Genomic DNA, 27,039 nt, shown 5'->3' with positions numbered 1-27,039 from the left:
TGATTTTCCAAGAAAATTCAAGAAAACAGGTAATTTTCCGTTGATGTTTTGGACTGGAAACATAGAGCGCATGCGTCGACAAGAATTACCTTTCAACATAATGTTTGTTATAACATTTTGAATATTTGATTTGAATATTCAGTTCGTCGAAGACTGCGCTCTATGTTTCCTACGCCGATATTTAGTAGAAATCTCTACTTTGGCATATTGTGGGTCTAAATGTTAACGCTTCATAAGAAAAGCTGTACTGAAATAGTTCTATTTCACTTTCCTACGTGAACTTTCGTCATCTTGAAACATGCGTTATCGCCAAACAAATGAATGAACTTAATATTCGGGGCCATATTTGGCCCTTACCGAACTTACTCCTTAAATCTTTCTTTTTTATGATATTTTTTCAAAATAATTACGGCTTTTGAATTCCTTTAAATCATCTTACAGTATATTTAAACGGTTTTTAGTGTTTAATCTACTTGAAAATAATGTCAAGACCTTAAACATGTTGATGGGTTAACGGAAAGGACCACTTGATCGTTTTTAATTATACAACAAGGAAGATACGAATACATCCTGTTACCATATTTCACCTTATTTGTTGTAGAAATATTTTTGCAGACATATGCATGTACCAGAGAGATGTACTGGACAATAATTTTTTACTTCTTTTTCTATATATCTACTAGATTTGTAGCAGGTAATTTCATTTTTATTTGAAGTCGCATGCACATCATATAGATTGCCGTTTAATTGTGTGAGTATCATCAAGACATTTTCCTTCTTCAAAGCAGAAGAATCAAAATTTATATTTTAGTTTTTAGAATAAAGAAGAAAATCATAATTATTAGCACAAAAATATGCTTTATCTAATATTACAAGCACAAAACCAATAATGCAGGTTTGGATAGGTCAGGCTCACCTATATGAAAAGCTCAAATACTTATGTTACTGTTTGTTCATGATAAAACCACAGAACTTGAAGACGATATGTAATCATAAAACTATTATATAACCTTAAAAAATCGGGAAACAGGATTTGGTTGTGTAGCAGGTATGATACTCGCATACACATTACAATGTAGCTCCAAGTCAAATTTCAGAGATGTAGCATTGTATTACTAAACATTTCTTATGCGAAAAATACTAAAGAAAATTAAACTATTTCCGGCATTTATCCCAAGATTTTTTAACATCAGACATTTTATAACTTTTTGTAATTTTACAAAGAGAAGATTTTCAGATGAAAAGTGTGAGTGCTTTGTATATTATTGAAGAAATCACATATCACAGTGTGATACGAAAAATATCTCTTCATGCGGGAAATAGATAACAGGCCACAAACATAAGAGAAAAAGGTAACAAACAAAAACTGAGGGAATCGCATGAACCTAACAGGATCGAGACCAGGTGCGTCGACATGGTAGGCATCTCCCGATATACATGCATCATCGCCATATGAATTCACACTCAGTCAAAAAGTCACAATCGGGGGATAGGACACAAAATGTGAAACATTGATTTCGGAATGGTTTATATACTAGTGATGTAATAAGATAGATATGTGCATCATGAACTTTTGAATGTAAACTGCTCCTTTAATGACATTATCTAATTTATATCTTGCAAAACGATTATACTGATTTCGTTGCAAAACACAATTGACTATCTACTTATGCTTACTGTTAAAAATTAACATGATTTTCAGATGCATCAAATGTAAGACTCGCGAGTGGAAAATCCTTTCACGAAAATGGCGCTGATGTCTATGAGGGACGCTTGGAAGTTTTTTACAACAACTCATGGGGCATTGTCTGTGATGATGCCTTCAATAAATCGGCAGCAATAGTGGTTTGTAGAATGTTAGGATTTTACGGGTAAATATCTATATTATCTTAATCATATCTCTCAATACGAACGACAGGAAGTAACTGATTACTAACTGTATAACCACTTTTGAAACATAAACTAGTTTTTTAAACATTGTTCTTTGGTCACACTTGAAACATATTTTTCTGTCACAATATTTTCGAAAGCAACTGTGTAGAGTCAAACTGACTGAAAGAAAAATTTAAGGAGAAACAACCTCAAAACAAAATGTGTATTTAATGTTATCGATAGTTTCAGAGACATATAATACAATTGTATTATATGTCTCTGATAGTTTGAATACGAGATGAACTTTGGTAGTGATACTCCGCTATGATTATTCGGTCAACAGAAAGTTAATGAGCGATGTTTGTTTTTTTTTTGATTGGCGGACATATGCAAAACATTTTTAACTTGATGTTCTAAGGATTATTGTTCGCAACATTGTTTCAGATTTGCCATACTTTTTAGAGAAGTTTTTTTTAAATTCTTTATATATGAATTTATACCTATAAATTACAAATATAAACCTAAATTCTACAGTCACGGCCAAATCTGACAAGGGAAGGGATCCTGCTTTTTTTATATATCAAGAACCGTATACTAATTATATCAATAAAAGATCGCTTTTCTAAAACGTTTATTGAAATGAACTTTTCATATATTCTTTGAAATACATGTTCTTAGTAACAGTAGCAATCTTGGATGGACAGTCACAAACTTGAAAGGGGAGTGTAGCGGTATAGAATCTAAAAAAAAGTGCTACTAGAAGATCATTTCACCATGGTTTTGTTTATATATTTAAGGCGCACTACTCCAAATTTAATGACTATTTTATGCATATAATCGTATCTTCAATTTCTAGTATAGACGACTATGCGTGTCACTTGCCGGTCCATAAAGACCCATATATTTTGTACTTACAGGTTTTGTTTTTGCCAGTTTTAACAATGCACTATAAAAATTAATATGTTATATGTCCTCTATATAGCTTATCTAAAAGACAAGATGTAAAATATAACATTACGCCACCTTTGTTTTTTAATCGTGAAAATGGAAGCCATTGTAGGGATGACGCGCTGTCAATTTAGCTCTTGAAAACCGGTATAATTGGTCTCAAAAGCCATACAATATATGATCTGCAAATTTTTGTTCTTCCCTCGGTGGCTTCTGTGAAATCGTGGCAACACCGCCCGCACTGATCCAGCAACCTATACAGTGTGACGCTCAACTATCTAAGCTATTTTCCAATCGAGTAATACCTTTCCTCGTCGCCTTTATCTAGGGTTGTAACACAGTACATGTACATCATGTATAGTGGGAAGAAGATGCGTACATTTCATATCAGCTATGTTTTGTCTGTCGTAAATGATGATAATGTTACTAACCATGCCGCCACATCAAATTTTAATTTTATTATAAACGTCTAAACATGTGACATCTCTATGACATACATTCTCAATCGGATAACCCATGGTTATGCGGGGCTAAGACCATAATATATATAAATCATAAGTCTCAAATTTAGCCCAAAAATGTCAGATATGCAAATTTTTATTCTTCCCTCAGCGGGATTCGAACCCTTGCTACTGTGACATCGTAGCAACACCACTGTTTACGTTGTACTTGTAGTTTAGCATTTAGCATTGGGGTATATGCTTTATTAAAGCAATGGTCCATTTCTTCCCAGTATACTATAATCAATGAACTAATGACACTTTGTTTTTAAGATGAACAATCATTATTAAATAAACCAGATAAAAGAACCATGCAAACCCATGGACTGAATAATTAATTAACTGTTGTTATATTGACGCACAGTGAGTGGCATGTACTCCATGCTGGTACATCACTGTTGAAAGTTAAATTTGGGGGGAAAGAGTGGGGGTGTTTAGCGCTTAGAAGCATGTTTACCTCGCCACATTTTTTATTTGTTTGTCCCTAGTAAGAAGCCCCAGTGGTTGTCGTTGGTTGCTGTCTGTCATTACTTGTTTTTCGTTTGTTGTTTTATCATAAATGAGGCCGTCGCTATTCACGTTTGAATTGTTTTATATTTTGCATGTCGGGCCTCTAATAGATATAAGAAGATGTGGTATGAGTGCCAATGAGACAACTCTCCACTCATGTTCCAATTTATAAAAGTAAACCATTATAGGTCAAAGTACGGCCTTCAAAACGGAGCCTTGGCTCACACTGAACAGCAAGCTATAAAGGGCACCAAAAATGACTACTGTAAAACCATTCAAACAGGAAAACCAACGGTCTAATCTATATAAAAAACGAGAAACGAGAAACACTTATGAACCACATCAACAAACGACAACCAATGAACATCAGGTTCCTGACTTAGGTCAGGTGCAAACAAATGCAGCGGGTTTAAACGTTTTAATAGGCACCAACCTTCACCCTAATCTGGAACAATAGTGTAACATCACAACATAGAAAGATACACTATAAAATATCAATTGCAATGACTTAACTCAATCAAAAGACATATTAACAAAAACAAGCGAACTTTCACTGAACGAATAAATTTGATCTCTGACACAATGTAAAAACAAAATTAATATAACAAGGGAGTTAGATGTAAAACAATATCAGAATGACAACCATAAACTTGGACAAAATGCCGCCAAATAGAATAACGTACACAGGTAAATAAAGATAATTTTGTTGTAAGGTATACATGGAGTACGGAAATATTTTTTACAAATTAAATAATTTTGTTGTTCATAGTACGAGAACAGAAGTGAAAATTTATCGTCATACTAAACACTTATCAAAGGTGATAAATATTAAAAACAGTGAGACGAGATATAACACTTAATAAGTAAACATTAAATAAAAAAATACATAACAAATTGTATCAACAAGTCAAATAACACGAAAGTACGATTTGAGAGTACTCGCAGTTACTGAAAGCTAGTAAAAAGCCAAAAACAATTAATAATTTAAAATCACGCATCAGAGAATTAAATCAACTAAAACACATCCCAGGGATTAAGTGTTTTAACGTCATGGACAGTCAAAGAAGACATGAATAGTTTACTATACGGTTTGGGTTTTGCTCATTGACTGTTTAAGGTCGCACGGTGACCTATGTCTTTTTGTCTCTGGTGTGTGGTTGTCTTATTGGCAATCATATATCCTTATTTTTATATATTCAGGTCGATTACAAATGAAAATATACTAAATAGATAGGTTCTGCAAAGTGGTCGACCGGGATGAAGGGTGAAAATTTTGACAGTCGCTAGAAAATTGGTGTATGTTGATGGTATGTTGTATGTTGGATGTGTACTGATTGATGTTTTAGTCTTAGATACATGATTTTTTTTATTAGTTGTTATTGGCTTTGAACCATCTGTCAGTAACTAGGAGTACTCTCAGATCTGTACGTTGTGTCTTTTTGTTGTTAGGGATGAGGGGTGTATAAATAACCTGCCTCGTGCTTCTGCGTTTTTGTTTTTGTTTGATGTTTTTCTGCTTTGTATCGATCTGATGAGTTAAGCCCTTTTCAACGGATTTTTATAGTTTGTTCTAATGTTGTGCTGTAACACCACTGCTGCAGGTTTTAACCCCACCACATTTTTTATGTGCCTGTCCCAAGTCAGGAGCCTGTAGTTCAGTGGTTGTCGTTGGTTCATGTCTGTCATATTTGTCATATTTGTTTTTAGTGAATTGTTTGTTATAAATTAGGTTAGTTTTCTCAATTGAATTGTTTCATATTTTTCATGTCGGGGCCTTTTATAGCCGACTATACGGTATGGGATTTTCTCATTGTTGAAGGCCGTACGGTTGCCCTTTAATTGCTTACATCCACTTCATTTGAACTTTGGTGGATTGTTGTCTCATTGGCAATTTTACCACATCTCCTTATTTTTATATTAAGGGTAATTGGCCACCTACGGGTTCCTAAAAGAGTTTTTATCGGATATCCGTCCGGGAATAGCTGCTTATTTAGGTGTCAGACCAGCTATTCACCCACTCCAATTTAGTAAAAGTAGTCATTATTTTTTATAAATTTTAATATAACTTATTTAAAATTTCCAGAAAACCAGGGTTATTTTTAAAGACATTTACTTCCGACCGGTGGTGTTTCACTACATGACTTAAACATTGGTTGAAGATTGTCATATAGAAAGGTGATACATATGCAATTCATGATATACCTTGTTTCTATGAAGTTAAACTTATGGTGAAATATTTAGAAAGCTGTGAAAATTGAAAAAAAATGGTTAAATATATAGGGGTTTTGAATTGGTGGTAAATAACCAACATAGGTATTTTTGCATGACACAAACAAACAAACAAACAACCACTGTCCCAGGTTAAGGTACGGGTTGGCGATTTCAAACTAGTTTTTCCCCGCCACATTCTGTATGTGCCTGTCCTAAGTCAGAAGCCTGTAATTCAGTGGTCGTAGTTTGTTGCTGTATATCATACTTGTTTTACGGTCATTATTTTGTACATAAATCAGGCAGTTAGTTTTCTCGTTTGAATTGTTTAACATTTGTCATTTCGGGGCTTTTTATAGCTGACTATGCGGTATGGATTTTCTAATTGTTGGAGGCCGTACGGTGACCTATAGTTGATAACTTCTATGTCATTTGGTCTCTTGTGGAGAGTTGTCTCATTGGCAATCATACCACATCTTCTTATTTTTATGAACAAACAACAATTTTAAATAACGTTAACAAATACAGAAACTTATTGACCTACTTTCAATTTTTCACTTTAGATTTTTTCCACTTCTTTTATACTAAGTGAATATTTGACAGTAATGCAATGGTACTACTTTCGTACCGTAATGGCAGTAGGCGAATAACCCTTGACAATGTAGGATGTAATGGATTGGAAACAGATATAATGGATTGTACTCATGCGCCATGGGGAATTCATGATTGCCAACACACTGAGGATGTCGGAGTTAGATGTGGTAAATATTTTTACTTTTTTTTTTCTCCTTCAATAATAATGTTATCAATCTAGACATTGGTTCAGCATAGAAATTATATTAAAACTTCCGCTTGAAATTATAGGTAACTCTTGATTATAATCAAAATTATTTTACAGAGCAAAAGTGGAGGTTGAGAAAAGCTATGGAAGGTGTTGTTGTTGAGTTTAAAACCAGTAATTCATACATACAAGTGTGTAACAGAAACTTTGACGACGAAAAGGTGTGCCAATTGATTGGTTTAGAAAGGTATTTACTAGTTTGTAAATTAACTGAATTTCAAAGAGAATATCTGATTATGTGAAAAATAACGGATAGAGGTCTGATACAAATGAGAAAATATTTTCCCAGAAATACATATACAGCAAATGAGTAAAATTAGCAAAGGAACAGCGATTTGTTTATAGTTTTTCTTCATCATAAAAATATAGGGACGCCAAAAAGGGGAATATTTCCTACAGCAATAACAAGTGACGTAGTAATGCCGAGTTCAATATTATCTTCGATATTTATCAATAATCACAACAAATATCATTGATGCATGAGGGTAATCTATACATGTCATATAAAACAGTGAAGTATCTTTCGTTAACCGAACAAGAAAATCATTAAATAGAAATGAAAAAAACATCATGATGTATTTGTAAGCATTATATTGAATTTGGTAATGATTTCTACGGACTTGACAAATATATCTCAGATCATGATTATGTCAAAACTCAATTAGAACGAAAAAGCTTAACAATTAGAAGATATATCATGAACACAAACTCCGACCTAGCTGGGAAACGTTTAATTGTAATAAAAGATATCTAGTATGTTAGTCAGTTTGTATTTTGGAAATTATTTCGGTATTAATGATATTATATCCTGGATTTGTTTGAAAGTTCAGGGAATTTTGCGAAACATATCATTTAAAAGTTTCTTGATTACATATTGTTTGAAAAGATTATATTATGTAAATGAAGGACATTTTTAGAAATCGTTCATAATTTATGTATAAGCTGATGTCTGAGTGGCAGATCACTCATATATTTTTTTAATTCAAATAGCACCTTCAAATCCTATTTCAGTCATGATTTTGTCGTCGATGTCACCTCTTCCACTTCAAAAAGTCAAGACTTCGTGGATTTAAATTGTACTGGTACAGAAGAGCTTATATCACAATGCAAAGCAACGAATCATTTACTGAGTGAATGCAAGACTGGCATGACAATTTTTAAATGTAAGCTAAAATGTTTTACTCATCAAACGAATAACATTCATTATCATAAACAAGTATGCAACAAGTAATTTTCCACCTACAATCACAAGTTACCTGCAATTTAAAAAAAAACACATATTTCAAAGATTTTTGGTAATGTCAAGTTAATGTTATACTATATTGCATACCTTACACGTTATGTTGCTTTCGTTTTATCTCCAATATCATGAATATGTAGATAAGGAATATATCTCCCTCATGCAAAGCTCTGTTACCTCTCTGGATTTGGCTATCCTCTAGGTAATTTTTTGGTTTTGTCAGGCTCTTGAACGTTTGTATTTGGTTTTAGATTTTCAAAATATTTCGACCTCATCACTAAATAGACATTAAATGTCGAGATGCACATCTGGTACAGCGACATTTGTACCGTTAATGTTATTAAAAGTCCACACAAATGAAATTGAAGAAAGCCAACATTTATATACTAGATAGAAAGGAGAACAAAGCGCCAAAAACGTAATAGCATTAGTATGTTCTAAACTGCTTATCCAAAAAACGTATCGGATACTGTTGAAAAAAAACCCAACATTTTAACAGATTTTCAACAATACTTTTTTTATTAGAATCGATGGATTTCAGCTAAATTTACGATATGTATAAAAAGTATCAACATACAATTCTGTATGGATTATGGTTATTACGAAATTTTCGCAGCACACATAATAAAATTGAGAATGGAAATGGGGAATGTGTCAAAGAGACAATGACCCGACCATAGAGCAGACAACAGCCGAAGGCCACCAATGGGTCTTCAATGCAGCGAGAATCTCCCGCACCCGGAGGCGTCCTTCAGCTGGCCCCTAAACAAATATGTATACTAGTTCAGTGATAATTGACGTCATACTAAACTCCAAATTATACACAGGAAACTAAAATTAAAAATGATACAAGACTAACAAAGGCCAGAGGCTCCTGACTTGGGACAGGCGCAAAAATGCGGCGGGGTTAAACACGTTTTTTGAAATCTCAACCCTCCCCCTATACCTCTAGCCAATGTAGTAAAAACAAACGCACAACAGTACGCACAGTAAAACTCAGTATATGAGAAGTCCGAGTCCGATGTCAGAATAGGAAACAAAAGAAAATAAACAAAATGACAATAATACATAAATAACAACAGACTACTAGCAGTTACTGACATGCCAGCTCCAGACCTCAATTAAACTGATTGAAAGATTATGTCTTCATCATATGAATATCAGGCACAATCCCTCCTGTTAGGGGTTTAGTATTATACCGTCATAAAATATATGAGAAGAACATAACCCGTGTCATGCCAACAACTTGTTTTAGAATAAATGTGTTTAATTCCGATGCAAAGACCCTATAAGTGATCAATATTAAAGCCAAAATATGCAATCTTTAATGACCTGACAACAGTATCGTAACTATATCCCTTCTTAATAAGTCTGTTTAAAGGTTTTGTTAGCTTTTGAGGTGAATACTGACATTTTTGTGCTTTGTAAAGAACATTACCATAAAAGATTGGATGTGAAATACCCTAACGTATAAGATGTCTGCATGTTGAGTTATATTTACGAATGATGTCCTTGTACCGATGATAAAATTTAGTAAATGTTTTGACTAGTTTATGATACCGAAAACCCTGTTGTAATAATTTTTCAGTAATACATAAATTTCTCTAGCTAAAATCTAATACGTTGTTACATACACGAGCGAATCGTACAAGTTGAGATATATAAACACCATAAGATGGTGACAAGGGAACGTCACCATCTAAAAATGGATAATTAACGATAGGAAATGAAAAATCATCTCTTTTATCATAAATTTTTGTATTAAGCTTCCTGTTAATGATATAGATATCAAGATCGAGGAAGGGACAGTGGTCATTGTTAGTATTAGCTTTATCTAAAGTAAGTTCAACAGGATAAATTTCTTTAGTATACATACTGAAGTTGTCATTATTGAGAGCCAATATATCATCCAAATATCTAAAAGTATTGTTAAATTTTTGTATCAGATGTTGTTTCGATAGGTCTTTGCTGATTTTAGTCATAAATTGTAACTCATAACAATACAAAAACAGGTCCGCAATAAGTGGTGCACAGTTAGTCCCCATTGGAATTCCGATAACTTGACGATATACGGAATCTCCAAAGCGAACAAAAATGTTATCAAGTAAAAATTCATGGGCAGATATAGTATCAAACCATGTCCAATTGACATAGTTCTTTTGTTTGTTGCTACTAAAAAATGACCTAAAAGAGTTTGAACATATGTATTCGCATTCCGACTTTTTAAATGCCCATTTAATTAGGTGTGTGAATTTTTTCTTAATAAGAATATGAGGCAAAGTGGTATATAGGGTAGAAAAATCAAAACTTTGAACAGATTCAAAATCACCAATATATGCATGTAATTTATCCAGTACTTCCAATGAGTTTTTGACACTCCAAAAGTAATTAATTCCACTATTTTCAAAGGCCTTATTTGAACAATTTATTATCAGGTTTTTGATTGTACCAAGTGTACTAGTAAGTAGAATAGACAATTTAGTAGTGGAACAATGACTTGAAGACGAAATAAATCTATATTTGTAAGGTGATTTGTGTAGCTTCGGAAGCCAGTACATAGTTGGGACTTTCATTGTATTTGGTTCTGCTTGTAAAGAAGTAGCTAATAGTTTATGTTTGTTACAGATATCGTTTTCTGAAAAAGAAGTCAGTTGGAATGTTGGTGAATTCGTGATTTCCTTTTGCAGAACCTCAATGTAAAATTTACGTCAAACTATAATGATATTATTAGCAGCTTTATCAGCCGGGACAAAAACAAATTCCTTGGCTAGTTCTTTTAGTTTATGTTTGATACGAGAAATAGGATTTTTATGGTTGTTGTTAAGAGTAAAATGTTCTTTAAAATGTTGTATACGTATATCAACTATCTTCATTACTGAATTAAAAAAAGAGTCCAAAGATTTTTTGTCAGCTTTTTCCCGTTTTATCCATTTCAAACAGTAAGCACGAAGTGAGTCGTGGATGATATTACGACACTCATTCCAATTAATAATTGACGCGGGGCGATATTTAGGTCCTTTACTGAGGAATGATTTTAACACTCGGTCGCGAACGATGTTAAGGTCTCCTGTTATAACATGGGAAATGGGGCCATAAGTGTATTCGGAATTACTACAATTACATGACGTAGGTGTATTTTCACTGATATTTACATCTTTACAGACTTGGCTATAATTAAACACAAATTTCCGGGTAGATTTCTTGTAAATATAACAAATAAGAGGGAGTTCAGTATTATCAAAATATCCAGGAATTTGTTCTTTAACAGAATGGTCGTTAAAAATACCGGCAATATTTCCAAAATCAAAACCTTTATTGACATACTTTATTTTAATAAAATATTTTTTATGATCCTCAGGGCGATCAATTTTGGGAAACAGTTTAGAATAACAATATGCCATTATAATTTGAACGAGTTCATACTTAGGACTGCAATATGAAATTGTGTTGCAATCCCCTAAAATTTTATTTAATTTATTTATAGGTATAGAACAGAGCTTGGTTAATAGATAATGTCTGCCGTTGTTTTTTGAAATAGAAATTAGGTCCGAAATATTTGTATGGTTGGTCCGGAATTTTCTTTTATTGCGATTTTTTCTACGCCCACGAGAACGGTTTTTACGAACAGTTTTAGAAACTATATCCAAAATGTTAACAGAATCGGTTCTTGATATATTACCAATTCCCACAAGACTCCTTGGAACGAACATATAAAGGACTTTAAAAATAACTGGTAACGTTTATTTTGTATTTACCCTATTTTCAATCAAATCTGTAATTTTATATAGCATGAAATAATAGTCTTGTCATATTATGAATTTGACTGTTGTTTTTATGTCCTTTTGATACTTAATAGTCGAAAATCATCTAATGCGACTTTTTCAGGCTTACATCAGAGACTTATACACGGTACTACATCTTATAATGGACGATTAGAGCTTCACCATGATGGGAAATGGGGAACTGTATGCGATGATGGATTTGGTGATAATGAGGCATCTGTAGTTTGTAGATATTCAGGGCTGTCCTGGTCAGTTGTTTTTGTTTTTACATTCTTATGTTTTACTTTCTTTTGGGCCTTATATAAGACTTTTAAAACGATGTTCAACTTGTTTTTAGCATGAACTTTTTAAATAGTTTACATGATCTGTCATTAGTATTTTCGAGATCGAAAGGGATAAACAAAGTTGTAATTTTCTTAAAGATTATGTTTTAACGAAATATATTTAAAATATCTATACGAAGAATAATTTTACTACATCAGTCTGGTGTCCTAATGATAATTGCTGTACTACTATATGCGGTAGTATCATACTCATCATCTATGACTCTAGTATAAATACAAATGATTAGTGATAGCCTCGGTCATCTCCCTTAGCCTCGAGTATCTGCGTTCATCAAAACAAGATATCGAACATGGACTGCACATGTTGGATGGAATTACAAAGTAAGATATTCACTCCCAGGGGAAAAAATTATTATGAAATTTTCCGACATACATACAGTATAACAATATCAATATACACAGTTATGTATTGATGAAAACTGACAACTGTCCAATTGTGACATGCATTAATGTCTTCTTAATTCTACTTATATAAAAATCATGCCTTAAATCAATTAAGTGAAGAGCACACGAATAGAAAATGTCTCCCTCAAATATTAACTATATTTTCAACAGGTTCATTTTACTCTCTAATTTCTATCTTGCTTTTGGGAAATAATATAAGGAAATGAATATAATTCATATTTTATTGGTATGCTTAATATTATAAATTGCCCCTGCAAGACTTGGCGATAAAGCGCGAAATAGGCATGCATACCCTTCAGTTGTCATTTAAAAGTTGAATGTTTCAGCGAACAAAAAGAACGTCCTTCCCTAGTCGTTAGCCTTTTGTAAAAACTTAACCTTCGTGAAATCAAAAATATTCGGTTACTTTATAAAATAAGGAGAAGTGGTATAAATGCCAATGAGACAACTATCCACCAGAGACCAAATAACGTAGATGTTAACAACTAAAGGTCACCGTAGGATCTTCAAAAAAACAAAAAACGAAAATCAAATATTATTTACAGCAACAAACGACAACCACTGAATTACAAGCTCTTTACTTTTGACAGGCACATGCAGAATGTGGCGGGGTTAAACATATTTGTGGGCACCTATCCTTTCCCATAATCTTGGACAATGGTGTAACAGCAAAAACATAAGAACAAACTTTAAAAAATCAGTTGAAAAGGGCTTAAATCATCTTGTACTATGTTATAATACATACCTTATTGAATCGAACAATAATTGGTTGCTAGGAATGTTTATAAACCGGAAATAAATTTCCAAAAAATCAGGTACCCTTCTTGGGGTTGAAAATAGTACCATGCAATAGGTTATGCTCTGCTGAATCAAAAACTCAATGTAGCAGTCCACCATCAGCTGTATCGACACAGTGCTAGAAAATGAAAATAACAGTTAATACATTTAGAGCGTCCGAAGCTCTTTTCTGAAATGACCTTCACAAAGAACACTCACAGCTAATATTGAAAAACCAAGGACGTACAGATAACTCAAATACGTAAGGAGCCAGAAGATCAAAGTTGACCTAAACAGAATAGCTAAATCCACTTAAATTCAAATTTTTCTAAGGCAACTGAAACTTTAGATGTTTACTAATTTCAACAATGCCGAACCAAAAAAAAAACCCTTTTTCGGTTTTCATCTGTATACATGTATCAATAAATGCATCTGAGATCACCCCCAGTTTTTGGTGGGGTTCGTGTTGCTCAGTCTTTAGTTTTTCTATGTTGTGTTTTGTGTACTATTGTTTGTCTGTTGGTCTTTTTCTTTTTTAGCCATGACGTTGTCAGTTTATTTTCGACTTATGAGTTTGAATGTGAATGTTTCTTTGGTATCTTTTGCCCCTCTTTTAATGAAATATATTACCGCCGGGTGTAAATCACCTATCACTTTTCACCGTTTCAATTTCGTTCCAGTTGAATAATTTTGGCAGACGATGGGGAACTAGAACATAAAAAAAATGCATGAAAGTATCAGGTTTCCCCACTTTTCTTGAAAAATCAAAATCAATTAATTAGATAAACAGTTTATACTCTTACCATATTAAATAAGCGATCCAGATTTCTTTTCGTTCCGACTGAGTTGTTTTTATGGAAGTTGTGGACATAGAAAGTTGATTGAAAATATAAAATTTCAGCACTTATGTCCGCAAGTTCTGAATCAATTGGTGATATTATTGGTATAAAGTCTTATTTAAGCAGTTTAATGTATTTTAATCATACATCTTTTGAGATTTCAGGAATGGGCGATTTACTCATGAGTTTAAGTATTGGCAAAGTAATTCAACTTACTTATTGGATGACGTTGTATGTACCGGAAGAGAGTCAAGCATAGAAAATTGCAGACACACTTCGTGGAACCTTCATAACTGCGACAATACGCACAGAGATTGGCATTCAATGTTAGTATAGAATATTCGGTCCAACAAGACTTATTAAACACACAATTTTAGACTAGATATAAATCGTCGTAAATAATCCAGTTAACCTACTACGAACAATATTCCGACACCATTAACTAGCGATTCTACCTGACGATATCAGGATATGGGTAGTTACTCTAATCTTAACCTGAAGTTGTGATAACAGTAAAAATCCGACACGGATAAAAAAAACAATGTCAAAATGTTCAGGCTTTAATTAAATCTTTATTCGAGCGAGTTGATGCATGCACACGATTTGTATTGTTTTGTAAGACAGTCAAATAATGATAAAAAGAATATATAAAAGTAAAGTGTAAACACGCTAATTATGAGCTTTGAACATTAAGTAGTTCGTGCATTTTTCTGAGTAGGTTTGAACAAATTTCAAACAAATACACTTTACTATGGATTAGCATTCGTCAGCAGTCACTATTCAATCTTCAATATACAAACGACTGTTGGTTATATTGATAATTTTGAATTTTCATAGCAGCTTTCGCTTGAATGCAGTGTTAATTAGTTCTTTTGATGTGTCATTTGTATGCAAGAGTGATATCCCTTTGTACTATGTTCCAATTCAAACAAGTCCTGCAATGGATGAGTTAATTGTCTCCCTTGAATAAACCCTATCTACGGAAATGGTTTGTATTTAAAACATGGTTAACAATTTTACGATGGCCAGGGGTTAATTATAGGTCCTAACTGTCCTTTCAAGAACGTTCCTCTCTTCGGTGTGCGCCTCTAGGTGGTAGGTAAATGAATGAAGAGGACTCTGGAAAGCAATATTACAGACAAGCTCGGATCCAATCCGTTGAAAAAAACTAGAAGCACAGATGCATAAAAACACTCCGCTATTAAAAACATACAACTGATGCAAGATGCTTTTCGCTGCATTAGGAATCTGTTCTATGCTAAACATCATATGTACAACCGGTGCGCTAAACACAGCTGCAACAGGAATCGGAGCCATCGCTTGCATTCTTTTGAGTTCGTTAGCTGTCATCATTTTTTTGGAAATAATGATATTAACGGTGTTATCCAAACGTATCAACACAAAACGGAATAAACCTGAAGATACCGTACACCTTGTCAAAACCTCCAGATCCTAAATCGAAGATGCAGTCAGCAGGGCTTTCGATGAAAACGACATCAGCGAAACAGGATACGCAATTGTTTGTCAAATGCTTAAATGTTTCCTACGATGAAGAACAACAACTGCGATATCCTTCAACTAAATTTAGCAAAGATCTTACTGCGCATACATAATAATCCTTTTAATAAGCACACCATTCTGCCTTACTCACCCAAATTGATTTTAACTTTCTCCCCTCCCCTATCAAAGAATAAGAGTCTGCTCTCCCCATACTTCCCTTGGTGCACTTTCATGTCCTCGATCTGATATCGCCAACCAACCGGTAGCTCTTTCCGTTTGAACGCATTGTCGCCACAACCTTTTCCTCTTCTTTCCATATTACTCTTCTCTTTTTCAGTAAGAGTTGACATATTTGTTATTTATATATATTCCATTTTCTTTGTAGTTTTTTTGTCTTTCTTCTTTTCACGCATGCGCAGTGACCCATATGCAACTATTCCAGTCATAGTTAGGTTCGATAACTCTGCATGTTACTGGTTTATATCGGATTATGTAAAATTTACTGGTTACCCGTGTGATAAACGATTTAGAAAATGATAAATTTAGACATTTCACCTCAGTTAACATCCATTAGGTTATCATTCATTAATTATAGAATAACTAATCGAAGAATTCAAATAGAGAAAAATATTCAACGAGTGACCGAACAACACATTAATTCACGAATGCGCGTAGCGCATGAGTTAATTATCAGTGTTGTTCGGTCACGAGTTGAATATTTTTCGATATTTGAATTCTTTGATTAGTTATTCTTTTTATTACATTGGCAAATGGCTTTTTTTAATGAAATTAATGTAGAAAATGTAAGGAACTATATCTTTTTTCTACGCATTCACAATTTGTTTTGATCCGACGTTATCGACGTCTTGACAACGCCTATTGTTGTATGACGTCAGAGAGTGAAATAACCACGTTTATTTCACATGTGAAATTATCGGTTTTTATTTGACTAGGAAATCAATGTAATTCATTGCTACCAATGTAATAATTTAAAATAATATCATTGAACAATTTCATTAAGAATCGAACAAAACTAATCTATATAGGTCTTGTCAAAACTTACACCGTAATCAGGTGCCATGTATGGTTTCTGTGATCACGTCGGTGTTATGACTTAATATCTCCTTAAATTAGCTATGTATAAGGGTATTATAAAAAAGACAATTACATATCAAATTCAATTGCAATATAAACACTGAAATTAAATCGAATTATTTGCATGGATGAAAATTAATGTCTAACATCGTCTACGTTTGAAAATTAATTGGTCGCCATATTTTTCGTAACTTCGAAATTTGATCAAAACAAAACAAAATGAATCCACTTTCTCAAAAAGAAACAATGTTTGTTTCTATGCTGCTTTAAGGTAAGACAATAATTGGAAATGTATGCATCCATTAGTTATTTGGTTTCCATCGTAAACATCCTACAAAATATCTTTTCACAAGTCAAGTTACGATATGTCAATGTAAATCAAAACAGTGCACGATCGATGCATATACATCTTTCTTTTGTGTGCGAGAGACTGTTTCTAATAAATATACTTAAGTGAAGGTGAAATAAGTAATTTCTTAAAAACAAGAAGAGACACATAACATATTTCAAATATAACTTTTTAATTAATAACTAAATGAATACATGCCATGTTGTTGTTTACTTTCAACAGCGGCCGCCATTTTCAAAATATTGCTAACGAATGCCAAAATAAGAACTTTTCAATCGAATTTTGAAGCAAAACATTTATTACCTAAACTGATTTGGTTTTCGATTTCTTTGAAATAAATGTATAGTCGACCTTTTTAGGGGTTGGAAGGATATTATTTACAATAAATAAGTTTGAGAAAATTGAATATTTAAAAAGGTCCCATTGCAATTTTATCGAGTTTTAACGAAGAAGTTAACGGAGGCTGTGTGGTTATGGCACCTCAATTTTCAAACTAAATTTGAAGCAAGAAGTCATATTTCTGAACTGAAATTTAGAACATATTTAATTGTAAATAAGAAAATTCTTAAAAACGCGGGCTGGAAGGTAAAATACACAATGTAACAAAAAAATTATGATCGTTTAATTTATGAAGCCCATTCACTTTCATTGATTAACGATCGACCATTAATGATATACAACTAAATTGTAAAAGTCACGTGATGACCGCGATAGTTGGATATGTCAACCCTGATTCATTTCATCTAGGTTTCTGCATGAGGGTTTCATCTAGGTTTCTGCATGTGAATTTCACCTAGGTTTCTGCATGTGGGACACTCAACGAGTGTGTTCAATTTTCGATTTTGTTATGATTTTTACCCTAGGTTTATGCAGTGGGGCAGAATCGACATATCTATAATACTTATCTATTTAAAATTTGAAAGGGATGCTGTTGACGAAAATGACCCCTTACATAAACTTTAATTTTCAATAGCCCAAAGGATGTTGCTTATACTTAATTTTTACCACAAACTATTGAACAATGCCAATCTTTGACACTGTATTGCCAAACTGCATACATTTAAAATGAGAAGACTAAACTATAGATTGGCATCATTTAATCACATCAACACAAAGGAACTAGATAGTTCATATTCAAAACAAAGAAATTATTTAAAATTAGTAATCTTGTTCAATGTCAGGAACCTTAACAGTGATTTCTTATCTTAATGGCGTTTTGCCTCTAAGGCCTAGGAAGTTTCATGTTGATATGTCATTTTCTCTGTTGAATGTATTCGCAACTAATCTCATTTATAGTTGACATGGTGTATGGGCATTTGGCTATTGTTGAAGACTATTCTAAACACTAGATGACGTTTTTATTTTTTGTGTTGTTTAGTTACTGTCTCATTCACATATATCCAACATCTCTTTTTTATTCATATCCTACACAACACTTTTATGAAGATTGGATATTAAAAACACGTTTCGTTGTTTAATTATTTACTTTGTAGATAGAATGAGATTGCATAAATGTATGGAAACAATTTTTGAAGTAATATGCAATGTTTATATAATTTTATATATTCTTTATCCAAATAACCTAACATTTTAGTTCTAGATGATATTTCTTTAGACCATTTCTGTGATAGGTGAACTACATGAATCTTAGACTGTTTGACAGAAAGCTCCATTCTGATTATATTTTTTGTCATCAAATGAGCTGCGTCGGATAGAAATCGACCTTATGCAAATGAATATTAATACATCTGTTATCTTATTTAGGGTTGCAAACATTTCTATGCACATAACTGTTTGAAAATTGAGTTGATATAAGAACCCTACAAAACAGACCAAAATTTATCTTTTATTTTGTATTTGAATGTTCAAAAATCAATCAGAGACTTATACATGTACATGTATACGTGCACTTCATAAGGTCGATTTCTATCCGACGCAGCTCATATGTAGTTGATTTCACTTTTCCATCATTGTTTTTGCTTTTGTATAATAATGACACCAGATGCGCATTTCGATATCTAAGGTCTCTTCAGTGTTGCTCGAGGCCAAAATATTTGAAAATCCAAACTTATTAATACAGTTTTGTATAAAATAAGGAGTAACCTTGACATTATGGAATTTATTACATTAGTACATGTAGTATGATATGTTCAGGCGAAAATAATAAAACTTAAAAGATGATTCATCATTTTAAGCGATAACACGTTTTTTTAAGATTTCCTAAATCATAAGTTTTACAAAGTTAAATCTTCTACAGGCTCACCAGATGAAATTGATCTTAGACTGGAAGGTGGAAATAAGCCTAACGAAGGCTTTGCTCAGATTTTGTTGGGGAAGCAAATAAACAACATTTGTAGTGTTGGATTTGATGAGAAGGACGCCTTTGTCTTTTGTCTGGAGATAAAAGGTCATTGCCGGTAAGTAAATGGCAAATTTAACTATTAAATGAATACCATTCAGCATCCAAAATGTATAAATCTTGTGCAAAATGTGTCTAAGACCATCTATTCCTAGGGTTTATAATCCTTAAGGTTTTGAAAAATTCAACATTCAGCAACAATTTTTCATGGGACGAAGAGGTATAATTGTCACTCTTTCTTTTAAGAAAGGAACACATTAATGCATTTGCCTTTTTTCCCCTAACCCTTTATCTCATCCTACTCGTAGGCTTGCAATTAAAGGCTTATTTGTCTCGTTTTGTGTTTTGCGTTAGTATTTCCATTTAAAAAACATGGAACCAAAATTCCCATCCCCATTATCAATTATTTTCAATCAAGTATTTTACCAAGAAACTTCTTTTACTATACAAGTGGATGGCAAACTTCTAGCAAGCGATTTTTCCTCTCTTTCCTTTGTTAAATAAATCAAGATGACACTTAATAACTAAATAAATCGTGCGTCCGAAGCGGTTTTTGTGATTAACCTTCATAAGGAATGTTCAACATGTTCCAACCTATATGAAAACCTGTATGTCAAATTCAGTACTAGATAAACAGACAAACAAGCATTTTTAGTTTACATTAACAGTTTTGACTTGTTTAACAAGAGAACAAGACAAAATGTTCGAACTGTGACCTTTCATTATTTTTGTTTTTAACAATATATAGAAAATGCTGTAGTACAAATACAAACACAAGCTTCAAGGATCTTTATTACGAGCTACCGAAAAATACAAGCAATATTGTTGCATATCAATATCAAAATATTGAATGATAACGAGCAGAAAACATGAATCAAAAACTGTCTCCTACAACACATATCAGGTGTATTATGGGTGTCAGGTTTGAATTTGGGTACACTTTCAACACCATTGTGTTAAACCAAGCCTGTATACACCTTTGGCTTTTATACCACTGTAAAAAAAAAATCAATATACCCATCATACTTGTCACGTGTAACGTTTGGTCATAATTTGTCAAAATAAACATCATATCAACACTGAAATGAAACTGTATTAAATCAAGTTTAACATTACGGCTACAATAGTACAGTTATCTCTTTACAGTCATAAAGAATTAAAAAAAAATCCCCATATGGTGAAACTAAAAATATAGTCAAAAGGCTGTGATTTGAAAAATATATATCCCGAATTGCAAAAGATAATAAATGTTTTCATTCCGGGTGTGGGATTAAAACCCAATATTTTAATCATTAATCGTTCCATCTTGCATTAGCTATCGGAGCCTTGGTCAGATTTTGGAATAACAATATTCAGACACCAAAAAACTAAGTAACAACTATTTCTTCACTTTTAAATCAATTATTTAGCTTTCATAATTGCTAATAATTGCTAAATCTTGTTAATACAATATATCTAACAACTATGAATGAACAGAGTCTCTTAACAATAGAAGTATACATATGTACTAAATTTTAAGTTATAGTTAACTGTTTTTCACTTGACTGATACCTAAATAAAGATGCGAACCGTAGAGATACAATAGTTTTTTAACATAAATGATGAAGTAATAAACAACGTAGCTCGTTGATTATCGTTTCAGAATCCTCTGCATCTTATACATTTTCTTTCTCATAATAACACGGTCAAATGGATCTTTTATTCCAATCGAAATAGAAGTATATCAACAGAGGCATTGACTTTCTTGTAGCAATATATAAAAAGCACAAACCTTAATTAACTTTATGCATAGTATGCATAATTTGTGAACTATATAACAAATTGAAACATTTTTATCTTTTAAATCGAATTTTTTTAGATTATTATACAGGTTCAATTTTTTATCTTTAGAGTGGGCGCCATTATTCGCCGCATAAACCGTCCATTTTCACCTACAGCCAATTTATATTCAAACTGCGGCAACTTATTATGCAATTTTCCAAAAGAAACTATTTAACTAACACGTCTTATGAAGGAGGATCTTCAAGACATTCGTGTTTAGGTCTACAGATTAACGCAAGTTTATGATAAAGTTTAGATTTAAGGCCATATTTGGCCTAAAGTGAACCTTGTCCAAATTTGAGAAGAAGTCGAGTAAACCGCATACCATGGGGTACACATTTTCGCCGTAATCTATGACTCGAAAATATTCAGTAATCCTGTTAAATTTTACAACATGTAAATATTTGAATTTTGCTAGAAGAAATTAACACACCATAGAGATCGAAAACTGACATAAAATATGTGCTTACTCACTGCGCATGCGCAGTTTTCCTAATAGTTTTTGTTTATCTCTTTTAAACAGATTATATAAACGCTCTGGGCTGTATTATTTTTAAAAAGAAGTACCTGCTCATAAATTTACTCTTGTATATCTCATTAAACTTAGCACGTCGATGATAAAATACATAAAATGCGTATGAATTGTTTAGAAGGACACTGTTCAAGGAAACAGATAGCCCACACCTCCATCGTGTCATGCATTTCGAGAAAATTCGAAAATGTGTCCACGGCGAATATTGGCCACCCACTGTACTACGTGTAAGTTGTCATGAGAGTGGATAATAAAATGTATTATGAGTGTTCAATTTTGCTTAAGTTTGTCTGACGTCTTTTTTCCAATGTATTGCATATATAACGTCGACGCATGCATCTGATGAATTACTTTGTCACTTTTTAACTGACATTAATTTCATGTCATCAACCATCTGAAGGTCATAGTTTATCAACTCATCACCTGGTTAGTGTTATGTTGTATTTCGAGTCAAAAAAGATATCACCCCTTTACAATAGCTTTGCTGCATTATTTGACTTTTTTTATATGTAGATATACTCATCATAGATACAAGGATTAAGATCAAATATGACAGAATAGTAACGTTTGCTCAATTTTTTACTTTTATGTGCCAAGCTAAAGAAACGAAGATGTATCTGTAGGCAAATCTTAAATCGGGAGATGAATTATATTAATCCTGCATAATAATGTGTTGGTTTATATGCTAGTTTAACTTACCTCCTGTACATTCCTAGGAATATCATTGGTTAAAAGCGATCGCGTGGAGACCATGTATATTTAATATGGGGTTAGTAGGCGTGTTTTTTTTTAAAACACGGATGGTAGTGGTGTTACGTCCCTTTATAAAACCAACACGGCGTTGAGGAAAAATCTAGAATGTTTTGCCCGGACAACAGATGAAGAAATTGATGGTGAACGATTGAAATAAATGCAGAAAACACATTAAAAGCTAACAAGTTGTTATTGTTGGCATTTGTTTTTGTATAGACTAATGAAAGTAGCTTCTTTATATTGAAGACTTTATCACTTTGATAGGCCACTAGTCTAAATGCCACATGTTAAGATAGTCGGTAAGATAAATTCGTTACACTGTGTGATAGTGACCTAATGCGATATATATGGGGTCAGTAAGCGTTCGCTCACACCCCATATGGAATTTACTGATCCCATATATATCGCAAGGTCACTAGCACACTGTGTAACTAATAATATACTCACTGTGTGGAGTCCTGTGCATGCAGATCACAATCTATTTTATAAATGAGATTAACTATAAATGGATGCAGTATTGATAACCGACTTTCTCACTGACGCTTCATAAATCATATTCAACCATCGCTCTTTCTTATAAAATTTCATTTTCATCCGAGATAGACGTTTTAGTAGCAATGTTCATACTTTATCTTTATATGTTGAAGTGATGCAATGGTAGTATCAGGAAAAACATACAACACATCAACAGAATACATTTACCAGGAGACTTTCAATTGTATTGGTAACGAAGTAAGGCTAGTAGACTGTCCTCGCTACTCTGTAAGATGTCCGAGTGAATCTAAAGCAGCGGTCGTCTGTGGTATACATTTTCATAGCATGACATGTTTTAAAATGTTTTGATGAAAAACCGGATCATTATAGTATACATATACAGATAATCAACAGAAAAACTAGAACTTAAGTTTTTATCTAGTAACGGGTAATTCTTATTCCCTTTAAAGCATAAACAATCATTCACATTAACAGTAATTGGCAACAACACCTAAAAATGTTTGCCACATATTTGTTTTAAGCATTGAATACTAAGAATCGTAAAAATAAAATCCTGGGAAAACACCTCAAACCATTCCGTACTATGAACTGACATTTTTTTTAAAGAAATTTCGATTAATCTTCAGATTTGCAAGGCAATTTAATAATAGGTAGGGCTTTATTTTTCCACCATATTTTATATTTCACAATATAGCAAATGTCAAAATCCAGAGGTTGATGGAAAATCTAGATTCATAAAAAAGAATATTTTATGATATTGCTCATTTACATCTTTTCTTAATTATACGTATAAAATGAACGCCTAAATAAACAGATAACATACCATCACACAAGTAAATTCGCACGTAATGTGTCCTAATGTTTATTTATTCATAAGCTAGTATACACTAGGGATGCACATGTCCGTCCGTCCTTTTGTCCGTCACAAGTTTGGGTGATGATGACGATTAAAGTATTACTTGACCAAATCTTTTGATACTTAATCAACGGTTATATCAATTTCCGGTCAAGTTTAAATTAAACGATTTTTACATATACCGGCGAAGAAACCTTAAAGTTGTTTTTTTTTTTATTCCGGATGATAATGAGAAAACCACTTGACCAAATCTTTCCAAAAAAAAACCACTGAAAAATTGTTTTGATTGTTTAGAAATTTACCGTTCAAGAGTTATATCCCCTAGTTACCTTACAAATTGGCATTTATGTGGTGTCCGGACTATAACTAAAGTACAAATTGACCAAATCTGTTGAAATCTGAACATGATGTCCTCCAGCATTAAATACAGGTCAAGTTTTATTTTGATGGTTTTGCGATTTACCATTCAAAGGTTGTTCCCTTTAGTTTCCTAAAGAAAAAGGATTGTTTTGGCTTATAAGTGATAATGTGAAAAGTAAAAGAACAAAAATATCGAACTCCAAGGATTATTCACAAAGGAAAGTCCCTTAGCAAATGTCAAAATCAAAAGCTTAAACACATTAAACATATGGAAAACTGTCATATAAAAAAATAGTTGACCTCATTTGTAAATAAATTAAATTCATATATTTATATATAGACAATTTTATTTTTATCCTAGATCCAACAATTCCTTCAGTTGATTTACAGATTCCCTTACCCATGATAATTCATGAGCCTGTCAATTTGAAATGCATTTCCACTGGCGGCAGTCCAGTGCCTGATATATGGTGGAACTGTTTTAATAATGACAACGGAACACGAGTCATATTATCTGAAAACCAGATTGTGTCAGTTTTAGAAATTCTTCCCTCCAGCATTTTTAATGAAAAGACATGTACTTGTTTCGTTCATCAGACGGAAACAACGTTTCCAGTAATTCAAAGAGTAAAAAAGCTTGTAGTATATTGTAAGTGTTGTGATAACTTATTATCATTTAGTTGGAAAATATTGTTTTTTTTGGGGGTTTTTTTTAAAGGGAGTAAAATTTTACAAAAAGATGTAATGTAATTGCAAATGTATAAACTATCCACTAGAAACCATAGGATGGAATGTAAACAGCTAAAATAAACCATAAGGCCTTCAACAATGAGAAAAACCTATAACGTTTATTCACCTATAAGATGACCTGACATAAGAGGGTTAATATGTTTTTTGACACTCACACCCCCTCAAAATTTGGGACATTGGTGTATCAGCACAACGTAAGAAGAAACTGTAAAAATCAGTTTGAAATGGCTTGACATATCAGATTAGCGCGAAGCACACATACACAATTAATGAAAAGACAAAATGTATAACGAACCTATCCAAGACAACTTCCAATTACTGAAATCTATAGCTAATATATATGTCTGATATAGACAGACTCATAGTCACCGTCGTCATACAAACTTACTCCTCATTTTATGACTTTGTGCCATTGAAAAAGAATTCATCAAATCCGCACAAAGTCCTACCAATCTCCCTTTTCGATACATCATTCGTGCAACTTATATTAGAAAGCCCTGTTAAAAATCACCTTTTCGAGCCAATACGAACTTAAAGCTATTATCTTTTACATTGCCCGTCATACGTGTTAGACTTGTTGATCTTATAAAATATGCAAAAGTAAAAAGATCCATTATTAAATTTCTCGTTTTGAATTACGATCTCTCTAGTTTAACATGTTTTAATATCAATATGTCTTATCTCCTCTAATGCATATACAACAGATTTCAAAATACAAACACGTGTTGCAGGATCACAATATTGACGACTTTTAGTCTAAACTGCATAATTGTAAACAACACTATTATCCATTCTCGCAATATTTGGCTAAACAAATTAGCTTCATCAGGCGCGTGCAGCCATCTATAAGGAATAAATCTTAAAATTCAAGCAATTTAACTAACACCATTATCTGTTATGATCTCATCAACGCAATATACAATAAGCTTCAAAAATATATTGAAGGGAATGTACAATAAGCTAAAAATAAATTCTTATCAGCATCCAATTTAATCTGGATGGCTTCACGCGCCTGATGAATCTAATTTATATGCTAGTAAGTTATATAAAATATAACTATTTCCATAACGCATATTAACGTGTTAAAGTTACATTCTTGTGCACTAATATATTTTAATTTAGTAACTGAAATAGTTTATTTTCAAACTGATCCATGCCAAAATAGATTGAATATTGATTGTTGCTATTTTTAGACACTGCATATATACATATTTTTTTTCATTTCCTTGAAATTACCTTTTTTAGTAAACCATAGTTTTTTGTTGTACCAGAACATGCAAAAGGTTATGCCCGCCATCTTTATAAATATATTGTAAAATATGTTTACACAATAGAACAGGTCCACACCTATTTGCATTGTGTGATATCCCTTATGGAACTGAATTGTTTGCCGCAAACTTGCAGCAGACTTGCTGCAAGCTTGCGGCAAACAAAAAGTTTGCAGGAACACAGAAAATAGTGTTTGCAGATGTTTGCCGCTAGCTGCAAACTTCCGGCAAACATTGCAGCTTTTTGCTGCAAGCTTGCGGCAAGTTTGCAGAAACATCAATGTTTGCCGTAAGATTGCCAGAAAGTTTAAAATTATAAAGAATGTTTGCCGCAAGATTGCAGAAAACTTTGACCATTCTATATGTTTGCCGCAAGATTGCAGAAAACTTTGACCATTCTATATGTTTGCCAGAACATTGCAAGAATTACACAATATTGACTGGGCATGCCTAGTTGGCACTTCCTGGAAGTTATCAATTTGAAATTGTGGCTAGGTCATGTTGGTTGTGTTTGGAAAATGCATTTCACAAATAAGAGATCAAGGAGGCATTTTGGTTCAATAGATAAAGATATTCAGTATGTAATTTTGTAAGTACAAATAATTCATAAAATGTTTTAATAAAATAATTAATGT

At 32.8% G+C, this 27,039-nt stretch overlaps 1 protein-coding gene across 1 annotated transcript; it reads left to right on the top strand.

Annotated features, from left to right (window-relative positions):
* The first annotated feature begins 564 nt into the window (after positions 1-564).
* LOC127715988 (lysyl oxidase homolog 2-like) lies at positions 565-25,029 on the top strand. The gene is made up of 10 exons (XM_052222091.1): positions 565-694; positions 1,703-1,871; positions 6,642-6,799; positions 6,937-7,066; positions 7,891-8,042; positions 12,005-12,149; positions 14,431-14,592; positions 19,468-19,627; positions 23,323-23,477; positions 24,748-25,029. Exons 1-8 carry the CDS (start codon positions 637-639, stop codon positions 19,478-19,480), a joined length of 987 nt encoding a protein of 328 aa, XP_052078051.1. The 5' UTR covers positions 565-636; the 3' UTR covers positions 19,481-19,627; positions 23,323-23,477; positions 24,748-25,029.
* Positions 25,030-27,039: the final 2,010 nt, after the last annotated feature.

This window comes from Mytilus californianus, unplaced genomic scaffold (genome assembly GCF_021869535.1).
Source record: "Mytilus californianus isolate M0D057914Y unplaced genomic scaffold, xbMytCali1.0.p SCAF_9, whole genome shotgun sequence".
NCBI classification, from domain to species: domain Eukaryota; kingdom Metazoa; phylum Mollusca; class Bivalvia; order Mytilida; family Mytilidae; genus Mytilus; species Mytilus californianus.
This window is presented reverse-complemented; position numbering and strand designations above follow the sequence as displayed.